Below are 27725 nucleotides of genomic sequence, written 5' to 3'. Positions count from 1 at the left end.
GGTCGGATGTATGACGTGCATCGGCTCACCCCTACATTGGAATTGCATTCGTCCAGGCGTGCTATATCGTCCATTACGATTTTGGGAGCGATCGTAATTATATTTGAGTTTTGGGACATGGTAACAAGAGCGCAATCGTTCGGTCGGCAGTCGAAAAACAGCCTTACCGTTGACGGACGCGTCATTTAATGCCAACACCCTGTACATATACCATACTGCATTTTACTCGCGCATACGCGCGTCGACCCCGTACACGTAGTGGACAGCGTAACACGTGTGGTGGCAAAGATAAGCCGGCGAAAATACGCGGAGTCACGTATTTTATGAAATATACATAAACGTTTGTCTCTACTGTGTGCTATAGGTACATGCCTGTCCGTCGACCTGACCGGTCCCGGGAAGTTTCAGCGGCATTAGCGCATCGCGCGTACCTTCAACGAATTTCCCGGGGAAATACACGGAAGAACCAGATCAACGATCCCCGACTCGAAGAACGCGTCTCCAGGGGCCTAGTCACCATCGTTTTACACGGTAAGCTCCGCTCATTTAGACGAAAGATGCCGAGAATTCGTCGACTGATGAATTATAATTACTTTGTTTCCCTCTTTTACTCTCTTGTGTATTCTATACACAAAAAATAAGTACGTAAGCTTACGTTATTAAGGTTATCCTTCTGTTTCTCTCTCTCTCTCTCTCTCTCGAATTGGCGAGTGTAACAACGAAGAGCCACTAAAGTTTGCAGATGGCTTTCGTAACGCAAAACGATATCTATTACACCACAAACAGTTTCTGCGACTAAGTTTTAACTAGCTCTATACTTTGCAGTATATACTATTACTTTATCACCGGTCGAACATTTCTATCGACCATTATTTCCCAAGTTCTACCGTTGCTGGTACTCCGATATAATTCGAACTCGGATATAATGCAGCCTCCAATATATTATTGACGATTACGGTATTAAGTTCCAAGTTCTCGGTTCCCGGACGGTTTTCCGAATCATTTACCCCAACATCGAGGACGAAGAGAAAGGGAGAGAAAAAAGCGATATAAGATGAAAAGAATAACAATAATCGAATGGAAACGTTTCTTCGGCGGTCTCATTGTCGTCGATGGGAATTGAAATGTTTCTGAACGAGTGGACGGTTTTTATGGCCGGCGAGAAGCGTGTCGCGAAGGGTATTTAATGCACGATCGTTTGCACGAACCGTCGACGAAATATTGCTGACACCGAAATAAACTCTCGGCTAATGATGCGCCTCAAACGAGCGAAACATAACGTAATCTTTTTGCGAACATTACCATCGACGATTCGTTAACGTGGTCTGTGGTACGCGAACCGGCGCCTAAAACGAATGGCCTCCAGATGTAAATTCTCGCCTGATGCATTGCGCCAAGCATAATTCGATTCAACCGAAATCCAAAACGGCTGTTACATCTCTGAAATCCGTGTAGCCGCGCGATCACCGATGGAACGCGTGTCATTTTGCTAATTGTACCTAGCGGCTACGGTAAATTATTTAATTGGCTAAATCTCGTTTTACCGATTGAACTGCCCAAGCATTTGAATTCCGTTCATTCCTATACCTTTTTTCCCCCGGTCTTGTTAACAACCGGCCAGTCGGAATGTCGTAAACCGACTAATTCTAAGTACAGTTACCTACGCCAAGTTCATCCGTACACGCGATCCAATGGAATCGATCTAGAAAACCGGTTCCATTTAAACCGGGATCGACCATTTCGTCTTCCGATATCCAGATAACAAGCGAAAAGGAGGGAAGGAAAAGCCGAGTGCATAATTTATAATACACCGGCGGGGAATTCATTTTTTTAACGATACCGCGCCGGTTTTACGCGTATGAAAGTTTGTTCGATTTACATCTCGCATCGTTTACCGTGCATACGCCTCCCATATTCGCGAGGTGTAGCTCGTAAAGTTTGCCCTTCTGTTCTCTTCGCGAAACGTTTGCGTTCACGGTAACACCAGTGGTTCCTCGCGATTCAACCTTTCTATCGGCGATGACTATGCAAATAGCGAAACAGGAATATTGGGCAGAGATATCTCTCTGCGCTCAAAGTTGAGACCGATCAAGTCTCCATAGTCGGTGGGGGTGCGGTTCGAAATACAATACATATTTCCTCAATAATCGTGAAAAGTTAACGCGTGGCGTACATCGGTGAAAAAGTTTCCCGTATCGGCTATCCGCATGTTTCCGTCGCTACGAACTCTCCGGGACGTAGATTAAATTAATTTGGAAATTTTGGACGATAGACGGATATTTAAGTAGATACATACGTATGTACGTGCTATGTGTCCTGTGTACATAACAGGTTTTCGGGAAAAAGTAGCAAAGTTTGTCGGTGGTTTGTTTGGCCGGCACTAAAGCGTCCTCGCGTAATCTGTAAGAAGGTCCCATCGCAGCCTTGACACGAATACGTATTTGTCGCAGGTATGTCGACATTGGAGCCTCGGGAACGACGGTTTTTTCTCTCTCGCCGCGCCTTCTAAACCTTTTTCATTTATCTTCGCCTAGCGCAGCTTAAGCAGCAATTTTCCAGCGCGCTTTGCATGTGCTTGTTTCAGCCGCTCCGTGCAATCCCCTTAATGTATACTTTTTCTCACTGTCATAATTGAAGAGCCGCTCGAAGGTAGAACACTTCCAAGGAATGTTCTTCGCTCATAAATTCTCGCCTTCGGTTTTACAAGCCGCACCTTCCTACCTTGTTTCGCGTAAAACGCTCGAAAAGTGGCCGCGCGGAATAACAAATGAAAGGCCACGGGAATCGGATCGGGCCAACTTTCCCAACGATTAAGCCTCCACGGGAGAAACTAGAGATCGCTTAATCTTCCGGGATACTTTGCTCGTCGTGGTTACACTCTGGCATCGAGTTCGACCTCGACCAGCCTTTTTATCCTCTACTCGCGAGCACTCTGTGTATCGTTTATTATTCAAAATTCGCTTTCGCATTTTCTTAATTGCATTTTTATCGCTGTAATTGGATGCGCTCTCTCTCTCTCTCTCTCTCTCTCTCTCTCCCCCTCGAACTTATCCGTATCTATCCAAGATCGTTCCAATTTTGCATTTTGCCGCGAACTCTGGGCTCTGTCGTGGCATTCTGTAATAGATACGCATCGCTGAAGAGAAGGAACGAGTCTTCACAAACGATCCGAGTAGTTGTAGCAGGTAGTTGGCAGAAACGAGTTTAGAGAATTTAACCGCTTAGCGAGCACTCGCTAATCACAGAGTGGGCGCCGTTTATAACAGGTACCTCTCGACTAACAAGCGGGAAAGTGCTACCAGTGGAAAGGCTAAAGATCCACCCGTTCTCTTCCCCGTAGTTTGTGGCGAGTAATGTGCTTTGTTTGGAATACCGGCTTGTTGCCGGTAAGTGGCTGCCGCTCGAGATGACTACTCCTTAGCAAAGTATCGACACTCGCACGCATAGCAGTCTAATCGCTAGACGATACAACGATCGAGCATCGGTCGAACTATTCGATACGCCGACAGCTGATCGCGTAGTCAAGAGATCGTGTGGGTAGAAACTCGCGGACCAGCCAGCAGTGGGTTTAAAAATGTTTCGGGCACTTAACGATGCGCTCGAGTATATTTGTCTTCGCGTAGACGTGGAACGCTCGATGATTGGCGCGACGAAAATAATGTTCACCGAATCGAGGTGTGACGTTACAAACGAAACGATTGGATCGATCGGGAACGTCTATTTTTCTACTAATATTTGCTCGCCATTTAGCCCCAACCCCGCGTATAGAAAACAAATGTTATTTCATGACATCGCGGTGCGGAAAGTCAATTTTGCCCGGTCCGCTGGAAAAATTCTGTTCCGCGAGTTAAGTCGGTGCTCGTTGGCTCGACGATTGGTAATCGAGATCGTCGGGATCTTCCGGGAAGCGATTCGCGAGAGGAGCGCAGGCGCGAACTATATCGTTGGTCGGTTCGATCCTGGGACTTTCCTCTCCCGTTTTCGACATTTTTCTGCTCGTTGGAACGGGCGAGCACCGAAAACGATTTTCAGCCGAACGGCGGCCAACCGGTCTCGCGATCGACGATATCGCCTCGGACTCGAACGATTCCCTCCTTTGGCTGACAGTTTCCACTACGCCCTTTATTCTCCCGTGGACCACGCTGCCCGTTCGTTCGAACTCCAACTTTCCCCCCTTACTCTTTTCCTCCGCGGCGACGCTCCGCATGCATCGAAGCTACATAATAAATTGAATATTATATCCAACGACGCGATGTGGTGCGGCGTGGCAGGGAACACGAAGGAGAGACGACGGCGGAAAAACCGAAAAAAAGAAAGAGAAAAAGAAAGCAGAGGAAAAGCGATGGGAAAGCGGGGTGAGAGAAAGAGAAGGGACAAGAGGTCCTGGACCTGCGCCATGCGAACCGAGCGTCCCGTCACGAAGCGTTCCGACGCTCGACTCGCTCGACGGCTAGCTCGAGGCCGTCAGTACACGCGTCTCGACGCCCGGGGATGCGTCCGTTACCGGAAGCGTAGCGCGGCGCCTCGTTCAATTTTGTTCGAACACGATCGGACCCCTTCCCACGAGATATACACGTTCACTCGGCGAGGAGTGTGTTCTATCGAAAAACAGAGAGACACCTATCAACTGTACACGTATGACGCGTCGCGTACATTTCCGAATATAATGCTACACGTTTCTCACGAGGTAATGTACCTCCTCTCTTGTTATGCGGTAGAAAAGTTTCCGGAAATCTGACCAACCAGTTGCCAACCGGGGATATCGATCCCCGGATAGGGATCCTCCCGATCGATACCGATAGATCACCGCGTTTCGAGATATATCGCACTGAAAAGTTCCCCGGAGGGTTTAGCAGGATTCGCGTGGTGGTTGCTCGCGAGCATGTACTATTACGAGCGGTGATTTTCCGCCGGGACGGTATATATCGGCGTGATATTTTCGAACGGAATTCTCTGGTGAATTCCAAGTGAATTATAAGGGATCGTAGGTGCGAGCGAATGGGCTTCCAGTCGAGCGGAATCGAGCAGATGCCGATTGATTTTACGATAACAATTTAGAAATCGGATGGCCGATAATCCGCGTAGGCCAATTCAATTCTCGATACTCGTGAAAATATCGGTCGGCCACGATTCCATGATATATGCATCTATGTATATGTACATTGGTAAAATTGATTTCACGAATCAAATTTCACAGTGCACGGTGACCGTGAATTTTCGGCCAGATCCGAGATCGTTCAAAGGGTGGTTCGCAGTCGATTACAGGATTCTTGCGCTTACAAAGGGTAGTAAAAACGGTTGGCGATTAGAATGCGAGAGATAGACAGGCTGGATATATATACACATATATATGTATCCGTATGTGACACGTTTTTATCGAATGGTCACCGTAGACGGTCGCGACTAATGGCCTTTGCCGTTGACTTTGATAAATCCGTCTCTCGAAGAAGATTCATTACGCGGTAATATCGGTCGCGTATGAATTTTAATATCGTCCGAAACGTTGTGGCCAAGTTTTCTCGTTCATTCGCGAGGCGTTCGCGAAATTTAAATCGGCAACCAACCGAATCTCGTTTCAATATTTACTTCGGCTACGTTTTACTGTTCCTAGCCGAACGAGACTAATCGATTTCGAGGAAGGCGCGCGAAACCGGAATTTCCTCTCGTAATGATCTCTCGTTAAAGCGGCAACTGTCGAAGAGAATATAATGATCGGAAGATGGGCGAATTCTGAGGACATGTTAATTTCCCGTCTAATCGGACGGACGTACCTTACTCTGTCCTCGGAGGGACCATCGTTGTAGTCGTCACGGTTGGAACAACGATGAACTTGTCTCGCAAAAACGGATACTGGCTCCTTTTAACAACGTTCTAGATAATTAATTCGTTTCTCCGGAGACTAGTCACGTATTTGCCTGGGTAAACGTATGCAAATGATACACAAATATCTTACGCATTTCTGCTATTTTGTACCTAAACGATCGCGAACGAATAAATTTTTCCAAAACCGTAGAATCGCACATCAGGTGGAACTGTGACGGCAGCCGTCGGAGAAGAACGTCCGACAAAACGGAGAGAAACAAATTAGACAAGAAATTTTTTGCACAAACGTCCGGAAACGGATTGGTTTAAACACTATAGGCGGTGATTAAGAAACGATGGACTTCGCGTAGGTCGATGACAGCGATAGTACGCGTCTTCCTCTTTGGTACGCGTAATTAATGACCGGTGTGGAAGCTCGGGAAAATTACGAGTTTGCATTTTCCTTGATTATTCATCGTAGCACGACGAGAAACGTATCAGACGTTGAAATTCCTTGACTCTACGGGATTTAAGCCGCGCTTAACGCCGTTTCAGCGTAACGAAGACAAAACGAGAAATTCCAATTTTTCCGGATTACTAAATTATTAAAGAAGGACATTTACTAGAGCGTTGCCGTTGACGATCGCCAGCGCGCTTCCATCGGATTGAAATCAACTTATTTCTAGTACAATGCCAAGAGGAGCCATTAAGTTTTTTTTTCTTTCCTACACCTATTCTCCGTGGAACGCGGACGCTTGAAAAGGCATTGAAAGACGATTTCGTCGACGAACTTTTTAAATTGGTCATAACGTTTGCGCGATTCTTTTCTGAACGGATATAATGTTTGCGGACAAACAGCTCATCACGGTAAACACACGGAAGAGGGTCGGAAATGGAATTTCGCTGCGAAACGTGGAATCTCTCTCTGGCGAATCCTTATATTATCAATTTGTCCGAAGAAGTTTTCGATGATGACGGGAATCGGATTTTCTCTTGCCGTTTCGCCAAAGTGACCAACCCGTAGGAGGGGGCAAATGAATCGTTGCGTTTCCCTTTGCGACGATACATTCCGTAACGTCCATTTTCCCGATTCAGATGCGAGGGTTGAAATTTTTCCTCCGCGACGCGGCCTCCGCCTCCGAGAACGATTTTCACCGACGCCGATCGACGACCTTCCTTCTCTGGTTCTCGTTCGCTGGAACCATCGATCACACGTCAGCGAGATAAGACAAAGAGCTTATAATCTGACATCGGTTCGAAGGGAAAAGATTCGGGGGTACAAGCACACGCGATCTCGTAAGCTTGTGGTTTATACAGTACCGTGTGGGACCGGGGGTGAAACGCGTTTAGCGCTTGGGTACGTACAGGTGGGCGTTAGACTAAACGGGGCAAAGTCGGGAAGAGTTTTCATTTGGTTCTGTCGTAAATAAGAAGAAGTACAGTTGCCAGGCTTGTACGTATCGGTAAGAACGGGGTTCGCGTTTGGCGGTGGTAAATTCTGCTCGCATGCCACGCTCTCTGAAATCTGTGCTCCTAAATGGCCCGGGATAGTTATTTACGAGCGTGGCGTAAAGGATAATTGCCTTGCGCGTTTCCTTAGACAGAGGAAGAGCAAAAGTCCTAATTCTACCTCTCGATTTCTGCTATTAGCCACGTACATTAGTTTCGTGAAATTACGCGAGAACTCGGTTCCGTTTATACGTCGCTTGACAAATGTATCGATCGAGGAAAGGAGAGGGCGGTAGAAATAATAAAAAGAAAGAAAAACCGACGACCGGCACTATATCGAGAAAGAAACTGGCAGGGAAAAGAGTTTGGGGGTAGGGAACGAGGCTATGGGTACAAGCTAGGCGAAACAGAGGGGCCGAAGATTGGGGAGAGGAATAGTGAGAGAGAGGGAGAGAGAGAGATAATCATTATTATTGTTCAGGTTTCTTTTTCTTCCACTTCCAGAATGAGGGTGGCACGGCTATTACTGTGCTACGTACTTCTCGAAGACTACAGTACCAATCTCGGCGGGGCTGCGATTACCAGCGACGCGGCGCGCCAGGACGCCTCTGCTACGAATCCCACGCTACCAGGTACATATTTCTGTACATGTACTCGTCTCGGTATATCGAAACGTATTGTTTTCTTTTCCGGACGCGTACCACGAATCTGCGATGAAACGAAGAGAACGCGACGCCAACGTCGCGGATGATACGGCACTTGGAACGCGATTTACCGTCATCCCGGCCGAAATTAATTATCACGGGGACAGAATCGGGTCGACTTTAACACTGGGTTGGTCAAATTTGAGGAGGCCCGTGAAAACTTGCCCAACACCCCGATCTCCTTTCATATCGAACGGTATTTACGTCGGGTCGAACAATTAATTTCACGCCTCTACCGGATCGGGGGGAATTACAATTATTACGGGAAGCAAGAACGGGCGAAACTGTACAAGCGATTTCGCGGCTCTGGTTCGCGTGTGCATCAATGATAACCAACTTGAACCAAATTCCCAAAGCCGATGACTCTGTTGCCCGGCCGTGTATTAGTCCCGGGAGACTCGTCTATTTCACGACGCCTCTCTGATCCGCACGAATATTTTTTTTTGCTCTTCCCCTCTTTCCTCTTCTTTTTGTCCTTGCTTCCTTTGTCCCTTTCCCTCTCCCTGTCCTTTTTTCTTTTTTTCTTTTTTTTTTTTTCGAATCGAGGACAGCGACAGATGCACTCGAACTCGTCGAAGTACGCACGTCAAAGGGTTTAATTACCGCAGCGACTTCGCGTGGACAGTGCTCGCTCGGATCACCTAATCGCGGTTTTCAACGGTAGCTTCAGTTACATCCTATCGCGTTTGTCCCACGCCGTCTGCTTTTATTTCGCGCATCAGAGGTGGATTACAATATTTTCCGCCGAACCGAGGCTATGCATTATCAACTTTACGTTTGCACTCCACCCCCAAGCTCGTATTTTACAAAACTGTGGCGGTAGAAACGCAATATTCGTAGACGAGGGAACGTTATCTCGCGGATCGTCCTGATCGATGGTTGATCGGTGATTGGACAATATTTGCTCCTCGACTTCAATGACTTTTAATTACGCGTAACAACCAGCCCCCTATTCTTCTCCATCCTCTCCTTCCCTCTTTCCTTTCTTCCATCCACCTTCCTTCGTTCATTCGAGAATTTCGCACATCCGATAATCCCGTAAGTTTAATTTAAACTTTGCCACGCTATAACAACGTCGCGTTCAGCTTCAACGTTTCAAGACGAAGTTCTATTGGATTCGACGTGTTAGAAAGGAAGTTTTTATTCGTCTCGTCGCTGTTTCCTTGGTTCCCTCGGCTGTGGAAAACCACTAATCGTCAGGAATCTATTCGCGATTGCATTAGCAACGCGACGTTCCCTTGGTTATTCATTAGGTAGGGAATAAGACGCGGCAATACGAAATCAGATAAGCTGTTACCGCAACGGTTAACGATTATGCTTAGCCATAATGGAACTAGCATAGCAGGTAGCATCTTACGCGAACATAATGCCTTTCGAGGGGCGGCAAGTTGGCCGGTGCCGGTAGGTAGTATGTCGCTCGGACGGGCAGATAACGAAAAGGCGAGATGACTGATAACCGGCCACAGCCTGTTGGCGGCCGGAATGAAAGAAGGGAAGATAACCAGGACTATTTAATAAAGCACCACGGCAGAGACGGTAATTGAAGTCACCGTTTGCAATTAACCGCAGAGCTGCGTAATTGAAATTGATAACGCGATGCAACGGCTACTTTGAAAGAATACCACGCTGAGAAAGTAAATCGGCCGTCAACTACAAAGGAGCTCGTTGAACTCTTTACGAGAGGATCCCTTCCGGAGGACGGTCCTTACAACGGGGACAAAATAGTTGTCAAGTTCCCTTTCGTTCCCGCGAACCTGTCCGAGTACCCCGAGCTCGTTGACGCGCGAAACCATCGAAAATCAGCGGGAAACGGATAAGTTTATTTCGGGGGTTGCCTCGCAAAGCGACGGAGGCACCAATAGCCGGGGGAAGGATGGACGAAGAAGGGGAGGACGGTGAATGTCCCTGAAGTTGAAGTAGCTCTCCTCGGCCCACCTCGACTACCCCGACTAGGTCTTTGCGCTCTCTCTCCCTGGTCCCGTGCCGGTTACTTCACCAAGTTTTTCCTTTGAGGATGAAAGATATTAATTAAACTGTCACAGACACGGTTGCAGGGGGCTTCTAACTTTATTTCATCGCTTACAAGTTTGCCGGTTAAGCGGTCGCAGCGCGTGCGCGTCCCCGCTCGTCACCACCGATCTTATCCCATAAGCATAGCGTCACGGATATGGATACGAAGGTGGCGAAGATGGCGCGTACGATATTCACGAAGAGAAACCACTCTTTCGAACGATTAGACCTATCTACTGTCACTCGGATCGGTAACGGAACGGTGACAATTCGCATCGTTCGTGCGAACGATAAAACGGCGTTTCCGTGAGGGGATGATGACGGTGACACGAGCGCCTTTTTCACCTGCCTCCTGACCATCTTGATAAATTCGTGATAAATGAATGGTTCGAGGGCCCAAAGTTTCGACCGAAACGCCGTGCGGGCCCCTGGTTCGGTGTCTGCCGATACGCTTGTTAAATAGAGTCGTTGCTTTGAAAAATACAACTTCGTCGAGTCACCGTAACGACATTTATTATCAGTAGCTGCGGGAAGCGCGAGCGCGAGCACGATTTACGAGGGTAACACACGGGCACGTCAAAGTTATTCGCGAAGGATACCAGCATGGATAGACGGTTTTCCAGCGGCGCTCCTTCTCCCAAGATTCACCGGGAAAACTTGAACGCGGTCTACGGGAAAGATAAATCGTCAGGGGTTAACCGATTAATAAAGCTTTTCGTTAATCCATCGCGAACGTCCCGTGTCGCGTCGTCTCTGTTCGATTTCAACGTTTTCGTTCAACTTGTCGTAGCTCGATTAATTCTTCCGTCAGCCTTCCGAAGATTACAAAATCGAGGACAGCGTTACAATTGACGGAAGGCGGGAGGGCGCCGGGAATGTACATTATCCGGTAATAAAGGAATAATTGATCGAGCGGAATTGTCTGCGATATTGTTTCTCGAAGAGCGCTTACCTTGTCAGGAACTGGTAATTAAACCGTCAAAGTATCAGAATCACGCTCGCCTAGGCCCGCATAGCTAGCACCGCTAATATCGCAAACATCCACGTGGTTTGCGTTAGGATCGGGCCGGGTACGAAGATGGTAGATTAGCGCGCGCAGAGGAACGCGTCGTAAGACGAGGAGGTTGGCGTTAATTACCGGCGGGTAATGCAGACGTACGTGACCACGGTACGCGTCGAAGGTATGCGCGCTGGGACGCGATACGTGCGCGTTCCCGTCGAGGGAAAGGATAGTTTTCGCCGATGGGTTCCGATGACTGGCTCACGTGCGCTTTAGTTGTAATCTCCTTACGCCTGGAGGACGCGAACGACCGCGGCCATAGGTACGTGCCGCGCAGGGTGGCAGCGGGTTCGCCGATCCGAGAACGGTGAAAGCGTGAGTGGAATCGCGCGACGCGTAATAGAACGCGATGACGAGCGCGGAAACGTATGAAAGAGGGTGTCTTCTCCCGCCAAAGGTCGAGCGAAAGTTTTAAACGCAATTTCGTGTTCGCGCAGCTGATCTTACTCGGTAAAATAGTTGCGAAAGTTCGGGTAACGGGCTCGGAACTCTAAGCACGCCCTAACGTGTACTTACGGTAACACGTAGGAGTTCGACTTCTTTTGTTTTCTCAAACAGCTTCTTCCCGTCGACTTGGTTAATTGAAAATTGTCGCGGAGACACGAGACGCGGAGAGGAAGCGCCATTGTCGCCCGTTATTTTTCGAAGCGTGCAGAATGACCGAAAAGTTGGAGACAACTTAGCGGGTAGAATACACCGAAATTAGATTCACGGATGAGCGCTCTCGAGGAGGTTGCCCCGCGTTCCCATACCCCGGCCACCGAGGATCCTCGTCCCTCCCGTTTTCGTTCTATTCGTAACGATTCACCGGCTCGGAACGCGGTAATATTTCCGTGCGCTCCGATCCCCGCCTAAAACTAATCCCGATTTCAATCTGCTGAAGCTGTCTCGCGCGTCTCCAGACATCACGGCCGACGCTCTTAACGTAAAGCATTTAGTTGCAAATTCGCCGGCTCGGGTTTAATAAACTTTTTTCTCCTGCCGGAGAGGGACGCGTAGCTGGGACGTATTAAGGGACGTGGGAGCGTGACGCGAATCGCGAGCGCATAATGCGCGTTCCCGGCTGCGCTCCCGGTGAACGTAAGCGTGTGCAAGGTTAAAGTATGTGCACGTACGTATAGGAGGCGTCGGTGGTCGGGTGACCGTGCAGTTAGGAAAGCTCCGTGTTCCGCATGTGCGATCTTACTAATTTCCGGGATCGAAACCTGTCCCACGAGGAGCGCGGGGGCGGCAGACATGTCCTGGGGGCATGGGCGCGAATTCGATTAATTAAAGTTCGAATTCGCGCCACTTCGTGGAAATGGAATTATCGCGGGGTAGTCGTCGTAGGCGGTAGCGAGTCCGCACCATCGACGTTTCTACGCGACCCACTCCCTCCTCTGCTCACGGTCGAGGCGACAGCAAGTCCGCCAAGAGGATGGAGCTGGTGGTGGTGGCGGTGGCGGTGGCGGTGGTGGCGGCGGCGGCGGCAACGGCAACGCCGAGGGTGGTGGCGATGGTAGTGGTGGTAGCGGCGGCGACGGCGGCGGCTACGACGGTAGCGGTACCGCAGAGGGAAAGGGACAGCTGGGTGCAGGTGGGCACCCGCGCGGTGTAACAGCTTGCGACTTTGAACGCGCCGGAGCGAAAGCAGGGTAGGGGGTTATATATTTACGGTGCTCCATCGCGGAGAAAAGTTTCGGCAGGGATTCGAGCCGTGAGAATTTAAGGTCCTACGAATCTGGGTAAGAGCGAGCAACTTTTCCTTCGACTTCGAGTGGCGTTTCGATAAGCCGCTTCGGTATCGCGCAGAGTACGCGGAACTATCGGACGAACGTTTACCGCGTCGCGTCGCGTCGCCTCGCGTCGCGAAACCGGATTATCCGTCGGGATTAATCAAATATTTATCAGGTCACCGTTCGGTTTACGTCGCCCGCGTCTTTTTCTCACCGCGAATTTCTCACCCTTTTAATAAGTACACTTCATCCGTGCACCATATCGATCGTATATACCGCGCTTACCATTTCAATGTTGCGAAACAAGAGGGCTGAGATTTTCTCGTCGAACATAAAGTAAAACCAGTAGCGTTATCGTTAACGCAACGACGACGGGTAGAACATTTAGAACGAGACTACCGCAGACGGTACAAGATCGTTAGGTACACTCCCCGTTTGTTGTTTAATATTCGCTTCGATTCACGAAAACTTTTCAACAGTTTCGACTGGGCTGAAAGTTGGCGCAACGCTGCTACAAAAACTTGTAACAACGATAGATATTCCTGCGATAACGAAACCGCAAATGAACTTGTTCAGGTGGATTTCATGGGCTTTCCACCGAACTCGAGTGTTACTTTAGTAATCGGCTTTAGTTCTGCCCGCTGCGATCCGGAGCACAATGAAATTTCGCTCGAGCGTTTGTTATACAATAGAAATCAAATGTTATCGCGATCTACGAGATACGTTATAATGGCCGTTATCCTGTTGATTCGGTTCTCGAGTTCAATCGCGTCGCGTTTAGTCCACGGGAAAGGTGACGCGTGATAATAAAACGCGCGGGATTGTCCGCGTGCGAGTAACTAACAATAAGTACGCGGTGATAGGATTAAACGAAACGCCAGGCTGCGAAGATTACAACGGTGGTTACAAAACGTGAGAAAAATTGCGATGCCCGAGATAGGTAAAGGAAATTTACGGCGCGACGAGGCCAGACCGGGGGGATTCTTTGCAACGTTGGATATCTGAAATTAACATGGATATTAAAGGTGAAACTAATTTCTCCGCTCTTTGAAATTCCATCCAACCTCGGACACCAGTTGGCATTGTTGCGATAGCTGCTAGTATCCCGGATGCAATTGTTTGAAGCCGTGCTTCACTCTCGAATTGTTTCTATAATATTCGGGCGACGTCCTCGTCTTTCGGCTGGTTTATCCGGGGACAGAAGAAGAACACACACGCTGTACATAAGTTGTACCTCCTTTTCCTTTTCACGGCACAGACAGCTACGATGATAAAAATCTTTTTGCGTCTGCATAATATCATAATAACTATGTAAATCAGAGCGACGAACCAGCCCACAAACACAATCGGGCATTCGTATGCTAACTTCCTATCCTCCGTTTCCCACCTCCCGACCTGCATTTCACTTTGCTGGCTACCATGTACACGTACATGGTATATTATACGAGTATACGTATACGTATACTTGCATGTGTGCTCGTGTACCTACCTGGTTACCTAACTCCGATAACGAGTTCAGTCCTTGAAAAAAAAAGGAGCATTCTACCACCTAGTTTTCAAGCATTATCCATGCGAGCTACGCGGACGTCTAACAAATCTTCCGGCATGGGAAAGAAGGAAAGAAAGGAAAAAAAAGCCAAAAAAAATGTTAGCCAGCGCTTGGGTCTGGTCTCCTCCTGTTGGTCTCCTCTTGCCGGTGGGTTGGAGAGTTTGCGACTATTCCGAGATCGAAAAACGAGAACGACTCGACCGAGGCAAAGGGAGCCATTCAACGAATGTTTCGCTCTAATTGTAAGTAGACGATCTAGGTGTAGCACATGTATACTTAGGTATGCGGCCGTCGCGCGGAAATATCCCTCAGAGTTTGTCCGCATCCCTTGGCCTGACAAAGCACGCGCCTCGCGTGTTCAAAACGATTCAAGCAAGGCAATGGCATATAGGAGAGACGCAACCATCGCGCGCGTTTGATCGTATAGACAGAGAGCGTGCGGAGCGCGCATTTAATGAATTTAATAAGCATCGTAAACGCGTTGCAACGACCGACAACGAGGTCGAACGAGACTTTAAACGGGCGGCTCGCAGATGGTGCCCCTCCTTTCACGAACCGATGCCGCATTTATTAATCGTAATGGTTATGTAATTGCGCCTTGTGTATCCATTGTCGCGGTAATAGCTCTTATTATTCGTTGGCTCGCGCTGACCCATTTTACACGCCGATTCCTACTTTTCGCGATATTAACGCATCAAATATTATCTATCCTGTGGCACGTTGAATTTATATTGTATCGCGGGAAATGTAATTAAATTGATCGAATTACACGGCGGATTGCGATAAAAGTCGTATTATGAAAGCGGCCGATCCATCGGACTGATGCGCGATTAATTAAAACGGCAGCCGCGCGTACGAGATTGATTTTCTATAAATGTAATACGTAATCTTTTATTCGACCGGAATACATTAACGATCATCGCCTGATTCCCGTTCAATTTTACTTTTCTCGTTCCACGTAACTTGCGTAAACATTAATATCGTTCCTTTAATAAATGAATGGTACTTCTCTCTCTCTCTCTCCCTCTCTCTCTCTCTCCCTCTCTCCCTCTTTCCCTCGCTGCGGATACTTTTGTCTCTCGATTTTTATATCTCCCTTTCTCCCGAAGAAAGAGAGAACGACGGTACCGACACGACAATTCTCAGATTTGCTCGTCAAATATGCCCGAGGATTTAATAAATGCAGCGTCTCGCTAAAGTTTCGCGATGAAACTTAAATATCCCTGAAATGCGAGCCAAGGCAGGGGAGAGGCCGCGAATGTACCACGAAATTCCTATACTTTTCCCTACCTTTTTTCTTCTTTTCTTCTTTTTTTTTCCCCCCCACTCTTTTTCTTTTCTTTCTTTTTTTCGCAAATTGATGCTTTCGCTGGGATAAAAATTTGCTGAGCTCTGCTCCGAAAAAAGAGCAGAGAGATGTTTGCTCTTTTGGAAGGGAAGTTACCCTCCCCTGAAAGTCAAGCTGCCTTCTGTACTCCCTCTTGTCTTCAAAGTTCGCTGTTCTATCGTAATAACATGGAAGTTTGTTATACTCTCGTTTGAGGGAACTCTCAGTCGCCGCGACTCTTCAAAATTAATGGTCGATTCAGGTTGGCCTTACCAAGTCAACAAGAATGGATACCAAGGTATTTCTTTGAATTTACACGTCGGATGCGAACAGCGTTTACGCACAATGTTTGCGCAAAAAACGGGAGAAGAGGTAAAAAAGCGAGTCGTCGTCGCTTTCCTCGAGAGATCCGACTCATATTTTCGTTCCGGCAGCGTCGACCATTTCTCAAACTGTCTTCCTACTGGAAAACGATTGCAGTGTATCTTCCGGCGGAAGTAGCAGTTCCGGTTCGAAATAAGAGAGTAATTTGTCGGAGATAGAGAGCGCGAGGGTGAAACGTACCGTTCCACCCTCGGTATGTAATATGTAGGTACTTTTATGAAACGTGGTAAAGAGAGGAAGAACGTCGAAGAACACTCGCGTGATCCCACGATTCTTTATTCACGATAAGCGTCGCGAGGGCATTGGCGACGCGTAAAAACATTCCTCTTTCGTCCAAGACGATCCGTCGTGGTGGCCAAGGGCCTACCCACCGCCAATTGCCGTTCCAAGTGTCGCGATGCGACGTTCTCCGTAAGATCTCTGAAATACGTTCAACGATATTTTATTCTGTCGATGCCGGTGCGCCCCATCCCCCTCCTGAGTAGCTGGTGATAGATCCGATTCGAGCGTAACGCTCGTTTTCCACTATTTCGGGATTTCACGTTTCCCCTTCCGAAATATCATAGAAAAATACTCGAATTTACGGCGGTCCTCGAGGATATTTGGATATCGAGGATATTATTGCCGGACAAATACGTGCTCTCCTCTTCCGTTATTTTCTCCTTTAATTACATACCTACATCCGCAGCAGTATCGATTCTATCGTGTATACTCTCAAACTTCCACTCGGTAAAAATATGAAAATACACGCTTACCGTAGTATATTAAAACATTGAAACGCAGACAACCGGATCCGCTTCGTGTACCGCTCCCGTTCATTTTATTTCGTTGCGTACATCCGTTTTCGCGATACGAGATCGTCGACTCGGCACGTTTGAGAGCGCTTAAGCGCGTTTCGTCGCACTGAAGAGCGTATTATTAGCAAGCGGGATCGAAAAATATTTTTGACATGGATGGACGAAGGAAGACTGGCATCGTACAATCGCGTCTCTCGTGGACTGCCAAAACCAGACTCGAATACGATTTCACCGTGCGGGTGCCTACTGGTTCGGTGCCGGTTCTAATTATCGGCGTTCGAAACGTGTCCGAGTGAGTTCCAGAGTGAAATTTTGTCCGCGAAGGATCAAGTCGATGGCACTCGAATCGATGGATCGCCAGGCTATTACGGTTACCTGTATATAGGTGGGAGAAGATTGAATTATTTTTCGACTGGAATAATTTTGCCATAAAATAAAAGCGGCGAGGATGGCGGCTGCGCGGTGACGGGAGCAGCAAACCTGCCGCGAGCACGATTGTAGGCGCACCCACGGCTCCGATTCCACGGGGCTCTGAAACTCCGATCCGTTGCTCCGTTCTGTTTTCTCTGCTTTGCGCCGGGTTCCTTCGATCTTTCTTTCCTTCTTTTTCTGCCGCGATCTTGCCGCTCACCGGCCGCCGTTTACCCCTCGCCACTCGCTCTTCGCATGGCCACTCAGCTCCGCCGCTGCCTCCACGTTTCCTTATATTACGTTCTAGATACGGCTGCGAGGACGACGCTGCGATCTGAAAATTCCTTCCCTCCCCTCTTCCTGTCTTGAAAGTGAATATCTTATCATAATAGCGACGGAGCTGTTTCCCGAGGCCCCAAACCCTTTATTCTCCTTCGCCCCCGCTGCCCACACGCTCGCTCGACCCTTGCTCTCAGCGAATAGCAAAAATCTCTCTTTCCTTTTCTCTCGCGCGCTTTTATCTAGCCAGTTATGACTCGAGTATCGATGCTCGTCGACGCAGCTGCAGCCCTGCGTTTTTCCGTTCGATGCACACGATGCACCCCGAACGGCGCTACGCTGCACCGTCTTCCGGACTCATTGCGCGCCGATGTGTTCACGTATGAGTTTCGCGTCTCCTAAACTTTGACTCGTCAGATATCGCGCGGCATGCGACCGCCTAGATTTCATTTTCGATCGTTCCTATCTCTTACCACTTCCTTCTTGGAACGTTTCTGATCCACTAACGTGGATCCCGTAATTTTCAATAGAATTTTCCAATTTTCACCCCCGGCATTCGGAACATTTCTCAGAGCCGTGGGACGTTTGTTCCCGTCGAGATACATTTACGAGAAAAATTCTCTTCCACTCTTCTCGATCCATCGGTTGAACCTAATGCGCACCGCGGTGTGTCATCTTTGGCTATTAGCCAATGACGGTGGATCCGTCATTGACGTTGACAGGAAATTGAAACTATGCTTCACGCGCTACCGTCCGATATTATATGCGCCAACAAGTTGTTAATCGGCGTCATTGCGCCGTCACGTACGCTTTAACGAGAGCAACGAATCACGGTTATCGAATCCACACCAGTTGTAACCGATGCGAAATATTTTTCAACTCGCGCGAACCATATACGGGGCATAAATCCGTGGGCGTTCGATGAATCGGTAAGGCGAGCTACGTTGGAAAACTGTAACGCCAATTCGAAACCCGGCGCTCGTTAAGAACCCGTTACGCGTCGTCGAGGAGAAACGCAACCACACCACGCAACGCACTGATAAGAATCACGTCACTGGGTTTTTGCAGATCTGCCAAGCTTCGCGGGGTCGATCAGTAACGTGACCGCAGCCATCGGTAAAGAAGCCGTTCTACCGTGCACGATCCGGAAACTAGGAAATCACAAGGTAAGGGATTTAAAGGTTCCACCCCGGCGAAAACAAGTAAGGGTGGGAAGAGTTGGCGTAGCCGTGGAACGTTAATTAGCCAGGCCGCGAGCGTACGAATAAACGGGTTCGCTGGTTCACGGGTCACGGCGCGATAAGGGAATTCGAGATTTTGGTAATCTCGTGGAAACAAATGGGTCGCGTGGATGCTCGTGGCAGATGTCAGTGGCTCGCGTCTTTTTGTGACCTCTCCATCCGCCGCCGCCACCCCCGGTACACCCACCCATTCCTCGGTTCCTTCTTCGTCGGTAACTTTCTACCAGTTTTTCCTCGAAAAGGTCGACGCGCTCATTCACCAGGTGGAAATAAACCGAAACTTTGTCCGTTCGCGGAGGATTCAGACCTGTCCACAATTCGTTAACTTCGCCGCCGAAATTAAACGACACTCCACCCCGAGTGATTAACTCTTTGCCTGCAGTGCCCACCTTTTGTCCGCGAGTTTCGATTCGAGGCGAATTAACGTCAACGCGACCGATAAGTTTGCGCGTCCATCACCGCCGCTCTTGATGGATTAAATTTTAATCGACGCAAAATTGCATACACACACCGTACCAGTGTTTTTACCGTACTATTTCGCGCATTTAACATCGGTTATACCTCTATTTTTCGGAGACAGCTAGTTCAAGTTTTCGAAGCTTAAACGAGAGTTAATCACCGGCAGTAATTACGGTTTTTCCAACCGGCTGAGAGAAAGAAAAGCGACGCGTCGTGAAAATTTCAAGCCGATTTATCAGAGGAATCAACGGGGAAGGAAAATTGCCACGAGCACAACGCGAATCGAGCATTTTGCTCGCAGACGTTTATTTAAGCGGCAAATTCGCGACGAGGTGCCGCGCCGATTCTGCTGGTCGCCCCGGGGCTGTTCCGCCAACGAACGCAAAATAAGACACCGTGTCAGCCAGGCACAAAAGCGCCTCGGGCTATTAATCGGCTTCGAACTTTCACCCCGTTTACATCGGCGAGATGAAAATTCCTGCTAAAAATTCTCAATCGCTTTCCCAATGCAATTTATTTTCAACCGGTGCAAGACCGCTCGCGTACGCGCGTATCCTCTATAAACGTTCGCATTCTCCGCGAGCATCGACGATCGTATAATTGGAAAATAAAGTCCCCAAGATCCTGTTTTCTCCTTTGATCTTCGCGATTTCCGTTCTAATCTTTCTCCCGAGAAACTTTCAACGCCCAGTTGAACGCGTTTAAACCCGTTTACAGGCGTGCTACGTCTCGCGTCCCTCTTCTTGTTATGTTGTTTTCGGAAACTACGCTTTTCACAGGTTTCCATCGAATCCACGCTAATCTAGTCTACGAAACTACCCGCCTGCAACCATAACCATGTTAAACTTGGACGAAACGGCTCGGTACCATTTGGCCCTTAATGCGTTCCGCTGTTAACGGCCACGACGATCCCCTCACGGAATAATATCGATTCTGCTGCGTACGCGACTTATTTGGTTCCATCTGTTTCCCAGCACGTTATCGCGCTTCGATTCTGCCGGACGATAGTTTCAGATTAGAAGCTACGGTACGCTTAATATCGCGAATTCGCGTGAAGAGGATAAAACGAGGGAACGCTGTCTCGCACAGAGATTCCACGCATCACGGGTTCGCGCCCAGAGGCGGCACAAAACCACCGGTTACCTCGAACAAATCCAATTCGCGGGAATGCTCGCAAGTGTTTCCGTGCAACGCGTCATCCCTGGTCAAAACTTGCCACGGCGTGTAACGCGTCTTTCCTACCGAGAGCCTACCTTTGATTCATTGTTGCGGAAACACGCGCGAATTTACGGCACCTCCATCTTCCCGTTCATGAATGTATAAACGCTGCAGTGGTCCGCGTTTTAGGAAGTCCATGAAAGGATTACGCGTATCGAAGAAATCTTTTTATTTACAGCGTCGATATCTCTCACTAGTCCCAGCCGATTCTTCCAAAGCTCCGCTACATCCTACGATAAGAGGAGCAGTCCCGATTTACTTTCAGTGTACGCGACACTGTTTCGAACAAGTAATACGAGAGACACGATTCGATGGGACACCGCCACTAGCCAAGTCTTTCTTCTCTTCTTTAATCCGGCCGCCGCAATGTTGGATCGGGAAAGAAAATGGGAGGAGACGTTCCATCTGAAGATCGAGGATACCGATCGTTGAATGCAGTCATTTGCACCACCACCGAGGAACTCTGTACGGGTCTGCGACTTCAAAGCGATTCTCTTCTACTCCAGGATGGAAAAGACGTCCGGTTAAAGTGGGAGATTTATAGCTTTTGAAACTCCATCGGACATATTTGGATAGTGGGATTCGTGCCTCGTGGGATTGACAAAAGGGAGCGAGAGGCCTTTACTTTGTATCGACCAATGTAAATGTTGTGCACCGAGTGGGATGAGGCGCGAATGAAGAAACATTCGGAGCGGGAGGATGGTAAGATGGTAAACCGATAACCGTGGATACCGGTGCGTTCCAAGTCGCTGTAAATTGGACGCGATCAGATCGAAACTCGCTGGATATTTCCTATTTGTCTGATTTCCTTAGCCGCGTTGGGACACGGGAGCAAGACGTGCGTACATATCTATACGCGTATACGTGGAATGTTGCAAGTGGCTAGGGGAATAGTAGGCGAGGGAGAAGTAATAAAGAAGAAGAGGCGAGAGATCGAAGGCCGACCATTTCGACGGCGTGATTGTAATCAGAATCGTTCTTATTCCCTTATTTATGGCCGACAAAATCCTTCGCTCGCGTCTATACGATCGTGCATAAAAAGCTCGTAAAAAGCGAAAAAATACGACAACCCAATCCAGCTCCTCCGTAGAAATAGAATTGGCTGTCGCGCAACGAGAATCGAAAAGTGACCGATCGCGCTTGACGCCTCTGGAGAAGAAAAGAGGAAAGAGAAAGGAGAAAAAAAGATCCCCGATTGGTGCTCATAGCGCATATATAGGATATGTAAAATAGAAGATTTTCAATTCACCTTGGAATTCCATGGAATAAGACATATCGCGTATGTTCGTCACGTTCGATTGACGGCGTCATCCGAGGTGAATCATTCGTGTTTCAAGCGGCGTGCGTTGAAAATGACGCGCAAAAAATAAATTAGCATTCGAAGGCATGGCCGATCCGAAGGCGAAAGGACAGATGAACGCTTTCAACGGGCTACCGCCAGGACTGATCGTTTTTATTTTTTTTTTTTTTTCTTTACTTGCGTAAACTCGTTTTAACGGTGATTCAAATTCTGCGGTGGAACACGAAACGACGATTTCGATGACGATCAATCTTCGAGCGACGTGACGGGACGTTTGCGAGCTAAATAAAATAAATTACCATGGGAAAAGCAGGGAGAAGAGAATCGCGCGATCCCGTGAAACTCCGCGGCTAGCCGGCGGCCTGCGGCGAGACTCGTGACGGCGCGACGAAGATGCTGGAAGTTTAATTGCCGTCGGTTGACTCGTCGTCGTTTTTGTACGAATCGGGCTTTCACGTTATGAAAGAACCACGGGACGATCGACTCGGTACCCGTTTCATTCACGGACGCGAAACTTTCACTTCGATAACTCTGGCCCCTTTGGACGACGCCCTGACCGAAATAGATTTTCTTCCGGCGCGGTTGTCTTTTTTCGTTTAATTACGTTTCACCCGCCGTCACGTTCTCGGCCATGGACAATCGAATCGTCGGTAGTTGTTAAATACGAGCCCGCGATCCTTCCTTCGGTTCGATTTCTTCGCACGGATAGCTCCGGTCTCGAGGCGAGATTAATTAAGCGTTCGATGGTTTTCGGTTCACGGTCGATTCCCACGGAAGCTCGCGTTATCTTTCCGTGACGCGAAGCACGAGCGCGGATTCACTTATGCCTTTCCAATTCCATCGCGGGCGTTCCATTTCTGATTAACGCCGAAGCCACGGCGGGGACGGCGCGACTTTGGCAACTCCGTTCCTCGAACAACCCTCTCCCGCCTGGCCGGTAGTCTCTTCCCTGACGAGCATCGATGAACCGGAGTATTTTCGGGTATGGAGTCGCTGCCAGGCCGATCGAGGATGTGGGAAGCAGAATAGAGGAGAGAGAGAGAGAGAGCAAGTACACGGAGCTGATGTCGAGGGAACGCCGTGGGGCGGGCAGCGCGAGCGTAGGGTGAGACGAGGGGGTGTGAGTTGGCCGGAGCGGTGTTTCCCCGGGGTAAGCACGAGCATATACTTGCCCGGGGCTTATTCAGACAAATCGGTGATTGCTGCGGAGAGGCGAGCGAAAGGGTAGCCCGGCGTGGCCCGACGTACCACCGGCATCGCTGCTACCATCGCCGTTACTGGAGCAACGAAGACAGGGGTTTTACCCCGAAATCCGCGATTTCGAGAGAGCGAGAGGACGGGCCAAGTTTTCGGGGAGGAGAGACGTGGCACTCGGCGAGAGGCCGAGACGGAAGAGCAGGATCGTCGAGGTTAGAACGAAGAAGCATCGGAGAGAAGGAGAGCGAAGAATGATTGTTTCCATGATTACAATGGAACGGAAGAGGAAAAGGGATGGAGGCTGGGCTAGGAAAAGGGTATGGGGAGCAATCTCTTAGCGCTAACGTAGATTCGTGGCCCAGGGTCTCTCGAAATATTACACCGGAGGGGTACCACCAGCCAGAGCCACGGCCGCCGTACCCACCGGGGAATTTCGTAACTCCAAGGATAATGTGTGTCACCCGTCGAATCGGTCCCGGAATTTTCGGGACCTTTTTCTTAGCTTCGCGAACGCGCCTACCCCCGCCCCGCTCCTTGCCACGATATCGGTTTCACCGTACGGAGGTGGAAATTATGCAAAATACGGAGCGTAACTCTCTCTGGTTATCCGATAAGAAGTTTGTTCCTCCCTCGCTGGATGATCGAGCGTTATCCTGCCGCGGCATCGAACGAATCGTTATCATTGTCCTCGAAGATAACGACTCTGCAACCGACGTAATAGTTTCCTCCGGTTCTGTTCGTTCTCCACGGGACAAACTGTTATTCCCCTCCGGTGACAGGAATGAAAGTACTTAAAACACTATCGATTATCCTCGTAGAGGGGAAGAATTGAAACGCGCGACCGATCGCGGCCCCACTTATTCTTCTCTTATCTGGACCGGTCAAAACCACGGCGATATCTTCTCCTGGGGTAATACTGGTAACGGGGATTACATACGTCTCCTGCCGCCAAGTATTCGAATAGGTGGAATACGCGGCGGGCTCGGTAATAATAATAATAATAATAATAATAATAATAGAGTAGCTGTAAGGAGGGCGAACGCATTAGCCGGGTTCCTCGAGCAAGGAAGACAGGAGGACGAGGTCGGGGTGCGCGCGTACGAATGATCGGTGTCGCATAACATCGTGTAACCCGACATCGTAGATACGGGCGTAGGGATAGGTAGTAGACATACGGGATGTGCACGACACTCGCTTCGGATTAATTACCAAGTGCAGCGTTATAGATAACGCGTAGGAGATGCGGGAGTGAGCCGTGGGGCAAAGGGGCGCGCGATACGACGTTAAATTGAACCTTTCGTCGGGTTGATTCCTGCGGTGCCAATGGCACCCCGGTTTGATCTTGCCTAAAAGCAATTACTGCCGGGAGGCGTACGCGCGAGCACGTAGATCGGCCGTGGATATGCCGCGTAAACACGCGGCTGGTTCACGCGATATAATATTGACTATGCTTGGCTACCCGTCGACCACTGTCGCTGTTATCGTTATTGTTTTACCAAAGATCCCGATTTCGACTGTCCCAGGTAGGATGGATACGGGTGGAGGATAAGACGATATTGTCGCTGGGCCATCGAACGGTGACGCACTCGCCACGGTTTCTCGTCACGTTGGAGAACGCGAAGGCGAAGAATCAGAGCAAATCTCGGGAGGAGGAGGAGGTCACTTCGCGGCTTCATATTCGCCAGCTTCGGGAAGCTGACCGAGGCTGCTACATGTGCCAACTGAACACGAAGCCCATGTTGAGCCAGCTGGGATGCGTGGATGTCCTAGGTATGCCTAATTGCGCGTTATAACCGCATTCCTACGGTCAGCTACACGGTCAGGTGTTTGCGGTCGGTCGTCGAGACGTCACGTACGCACGCACCGGTTTCGATTAGCCCGCCTCGAGAAGGGATGGAAAATATGCGCGCCTCGCCGCTAGAATACGTTTCAATAGGATCCCCGGCAGAACGGACGGTAACGTTACGTTGCTCACCACCCGCCTTCTATTCGCGTTCCGACCCTCTCTACCTTCCTCTCCGTTCTATACAGAGAGTACATGTGCTCGCGTATATTACCGACCTGCCTTTCTCTCTCCAACGAGTACGCGTATATACACGCGTGTACACGCGCGGAACGTAATAGCTACCCTACTACGTGTAAATACACAGGTATACGGTAGGTATCGCGCGTGTGGCGTGTACGTGGACACCGGGGGAGAAAGAGCACTCGGCATTCAGCTCGAAAGAGCGATCGGCCCGAATGGAATGAAATTCCTTTGTGGGCAAACACAGGAAAGGTCCTGCTTCCCCCTTTTTTTCTCCCTTTTTTTCCCTTTTTTTCTTTCATTCTTTTTTTCCCTCCCTCCGCCGGCTCGCTACCCTACCTCGGCCCGAATCTCGACCGCCGCTCGCCCGGTGTACAGAATATTTGTCCAAGTTGAACCCGTGTAATTGAAATGGCCCCGTGCTCCTTCAAAAGAAACGAGATTTCATTGCGAAAATGTTCCTTCCCGCGGCCCTACCTACGGATAGATGGTATTTAATTTTCCTCCTCCGCGCACCAGCCGTTTTAACTTGATTTTCACGTCTGGATCAGAGACGATCTTTCTCGAAATCCTTTTCACCGTGAATAATGAAATTTTGCGCCTACTCTTCCAGTACCGCCGGATATACTAAACTCCGGGACATCGGCGGGGGAGGTGTCTGTGCTGGAAGGCGAGAACGCCACCCTCTCGTGCAAGGCCTCCGGAAGACCGACACCTCGTGTGCATTGGCGACGCGAGAAAACCAGTTTCATACTTATGAGGGGTCTTCACGATACGCTGATATCAGGTGAGATATTAGATTTTTATCCCGACTCGAGTACTCTCGCGAGCGTCGTTCCCGGTGACAAATAACGCTCGATTCTCTCTTCTTTTTATTAATAGACGTCGGTGCTCGAAAGCGCGGTCGTCGTACTCTTCTCCGATATTATTATCCTTGAAATGTTTCCCACCAACTCGGTTCCTTTCCAACGATCGGGCACTATTAGTAACGGGTAGGTAGTAACGGTAATTAAAATTTCGAACGGATTATTCACGGTTACGATCCGTTCGCGGAGGAACACATGAAGACATCGTAAATTCGCGGACGCGCGTGACGCCGATCGAAAGCAATTACGCTGGAACACGTCCCTCATCGAATGGAGATTAGTTTGTCCGCGATGACTTTCAATGCCTTTCGGTGTACGTGTTATCGCACGCGAAGCGATCGAATCCGTACCGTTTTCCCCGGTTGCGGTGGAAATGGACGAATTTTTCGGCTCGACGCCCGGCAAATTCATTGATCGTGCCAGATATTAATGGCAGAAATTCTCGAGCGGTGCGTTGATAAATCGATGCGCAATATTTTGAGTAGAGTCGGGAGTTGCAACAAAAATATTCGAGTAAACGGAGGGGTTGGGCTGGCTCGAGTGCTGTCAGCGCAAGTAATGAATCTCCCATTTCCCATTTTCGATGGATCTCATTAGGCACGTGACACGTTTTATCGAGAATCGCGAAACGGCCAAGTGATTTATGTCGAACGCTCGCTCGCGATAAATATCAGCCCCGATACGCGCACCTACCTATACGGGCTATTACATAGTCGATTGGAAATTATTTTCTCTACCAAGTACGATTCACATTGTTCCTTAAATCGCACGCGTAGCTCGTGTTCGGTTTAGGGTTGTAGTAGAGTGCCGGCGGTCTCGTTGTTTTAACCGAAGGGACCGTATTCCGCGTGTAAATTGGTATACGCGCGAACATTGGCCGCGCGCCAGCGACATGTATACGAGCAGCTTTCAACCAGAGATATTCATACGATGCGCGATTTTCTAGTGAACAACAAGACCGGTGAGAAGCTGGAATTAACCAGGGTGGACAGAAGGCAAATGGGAGCTTATCTTTGCATCGCGAAAAACGAAGTGCCCCCGGCAGTCAGCAAGAGAGTCTACCTGAGGGTAAACTGTGAGTAATTCGACTATACCACCCTTCCCGACCGCTATCGTCCAGCTAATTATTTCTATTTCAGTTCCACCTACCGCAAAAGTTTCCAACGAGCTGCTGGGCTCCCCTCTGGACACGGACGTGTCGTTGATCTGCTCGATCGAGGCCTACCCAAAGACGATCAATCTGTGGACGAGGAAGGAGCAAGTTATCATGACCGGGTACGTGTTCTCGCCTCCAGTCTCGACGTAGCTCGCGATACGTGCCACGCGACACACTTATCATTTGTACGAATTGTCTTCGGACGCAGTGGTAGATACGAGATCGACGAACATCAGGACGAGGAATGGAAGACGACGAGCGAGCTGAGGATAAAGCGTTTAGAGAAAGCGGATTTGGGCAAGTACACGTGTTCGGCGTCCTCGAGTATGGGGAAGGCCGAAGCTACCCTCAGGGTATACGGTGAGTATATATACTCGCTATATATACGTCCTCTGTTTGCGCGTCAATTTCTTTTTCGTTTCGAATTGCTATTTTAGAGATCGAACGAGCAACGCCGCCCACCAGGACCACTTCGGCTAGCTGGAGAAAGTTGAGCAAGGGGAAATCCAAGTTCGCTCAAGTGACCACGATGAATCGAGTTTTCCATCAGATGAGCACGCCGGCTATGCAGAAGAGCACCGCGAGGATCGTTCAGAGTAAATACACGAGCACGTCGACGACGGTGGACCCGCGGGCGCCTTTCATAAAGGATAAGAACCTGTTTAAAAATCGGGAGACACCGAGCGTGAGAAATTGCGCGACCGTACCGAGGAAAGAGAGCTGCGGGACGCGCGTCTACGCGATCTGTTTCATATTTTTCTTAACGCTGCGATAA

At 49.2% G+C, this 27725-nt stretch overlaps 1 protein-coding gene across 2 annotated transcripts; it reads left to right on the top strand.

Moving 5' to 3' along the window:
• Positions 1-365: 365 nt before the first annotated feature.
• On the top strand, positions 366-27725 carry LOC143428952 (lachesin). Of its 2 annotated transcripts, none has more exons than XM_076904250.1 (9): positions 366-531; positions 7756-7883; positions 18556-18653; positions 24426-24672; positions 25542-25715; positions 26741-26869; positions 26934-27069; positions 27159-27310; positions 27388-27725. In XM_076904250.1, exons 2-9 carry the CDS (start codon positions 7757-7759, stop codon positions 27723-27725), a joined length of 1401 nt encoding a protein of 466 aa, XP_076760365.1. In that variant the 5' UTR covers positions 366-531; position 7756. The 2 variants fall into 2 exon arrangements, with proteins under 2 accessions (XP_076760365.1, XP_076760364.1); XM_076904249.1 differs by lacking the exon at positions 366-531 and adding an exon at positions 4489-4687.

The sequence above is a fragment of the Xylocopa sonorina genome, chromosome 11, assembly GCF_050948175.1.
Source record: "Xylocopa sonorina isolate GNS202 chromosome 11, iyXylSono1_principal, whole genome shotgun sequence".
In the NCBI taxonomy this organism is placed as follows: Eukaryota; Metazoa; Arthropoda; class Insecta; order Hymenoptera; family Apidae; genus Xylocopa; species Xylocopa sonorina.
Note: the sequence above shows the minus strand (reverse complement) of the source record. Positions and strands in the feature narration are given on the sequence as shown.

Excerpts from the sequence above, each read along its gene's own strand:
- LOC143428952 (XM_076904250.1), top strand. The coding sequence starts at position 7,757 with ATGAGGGTGGCACGGCTATTACTGTGCTACGTACTTCTCGAAGACTAC. Across the intron at positions 18,654-24,425 it reads GGAAACTAGGAAATCACAAG|GTAGGATGGATACGGGTGGA; the intron begins GTAAGGGATTTA and ends CGACTGTCCCAG. Across the intron at positions 25,716-26,740 it reads TCACGATACGCTGATATCAG|TGAACAACAAGACCGGTGAG; the intron begins GTGAGATATTAG and ends GCGATTTTCTAG.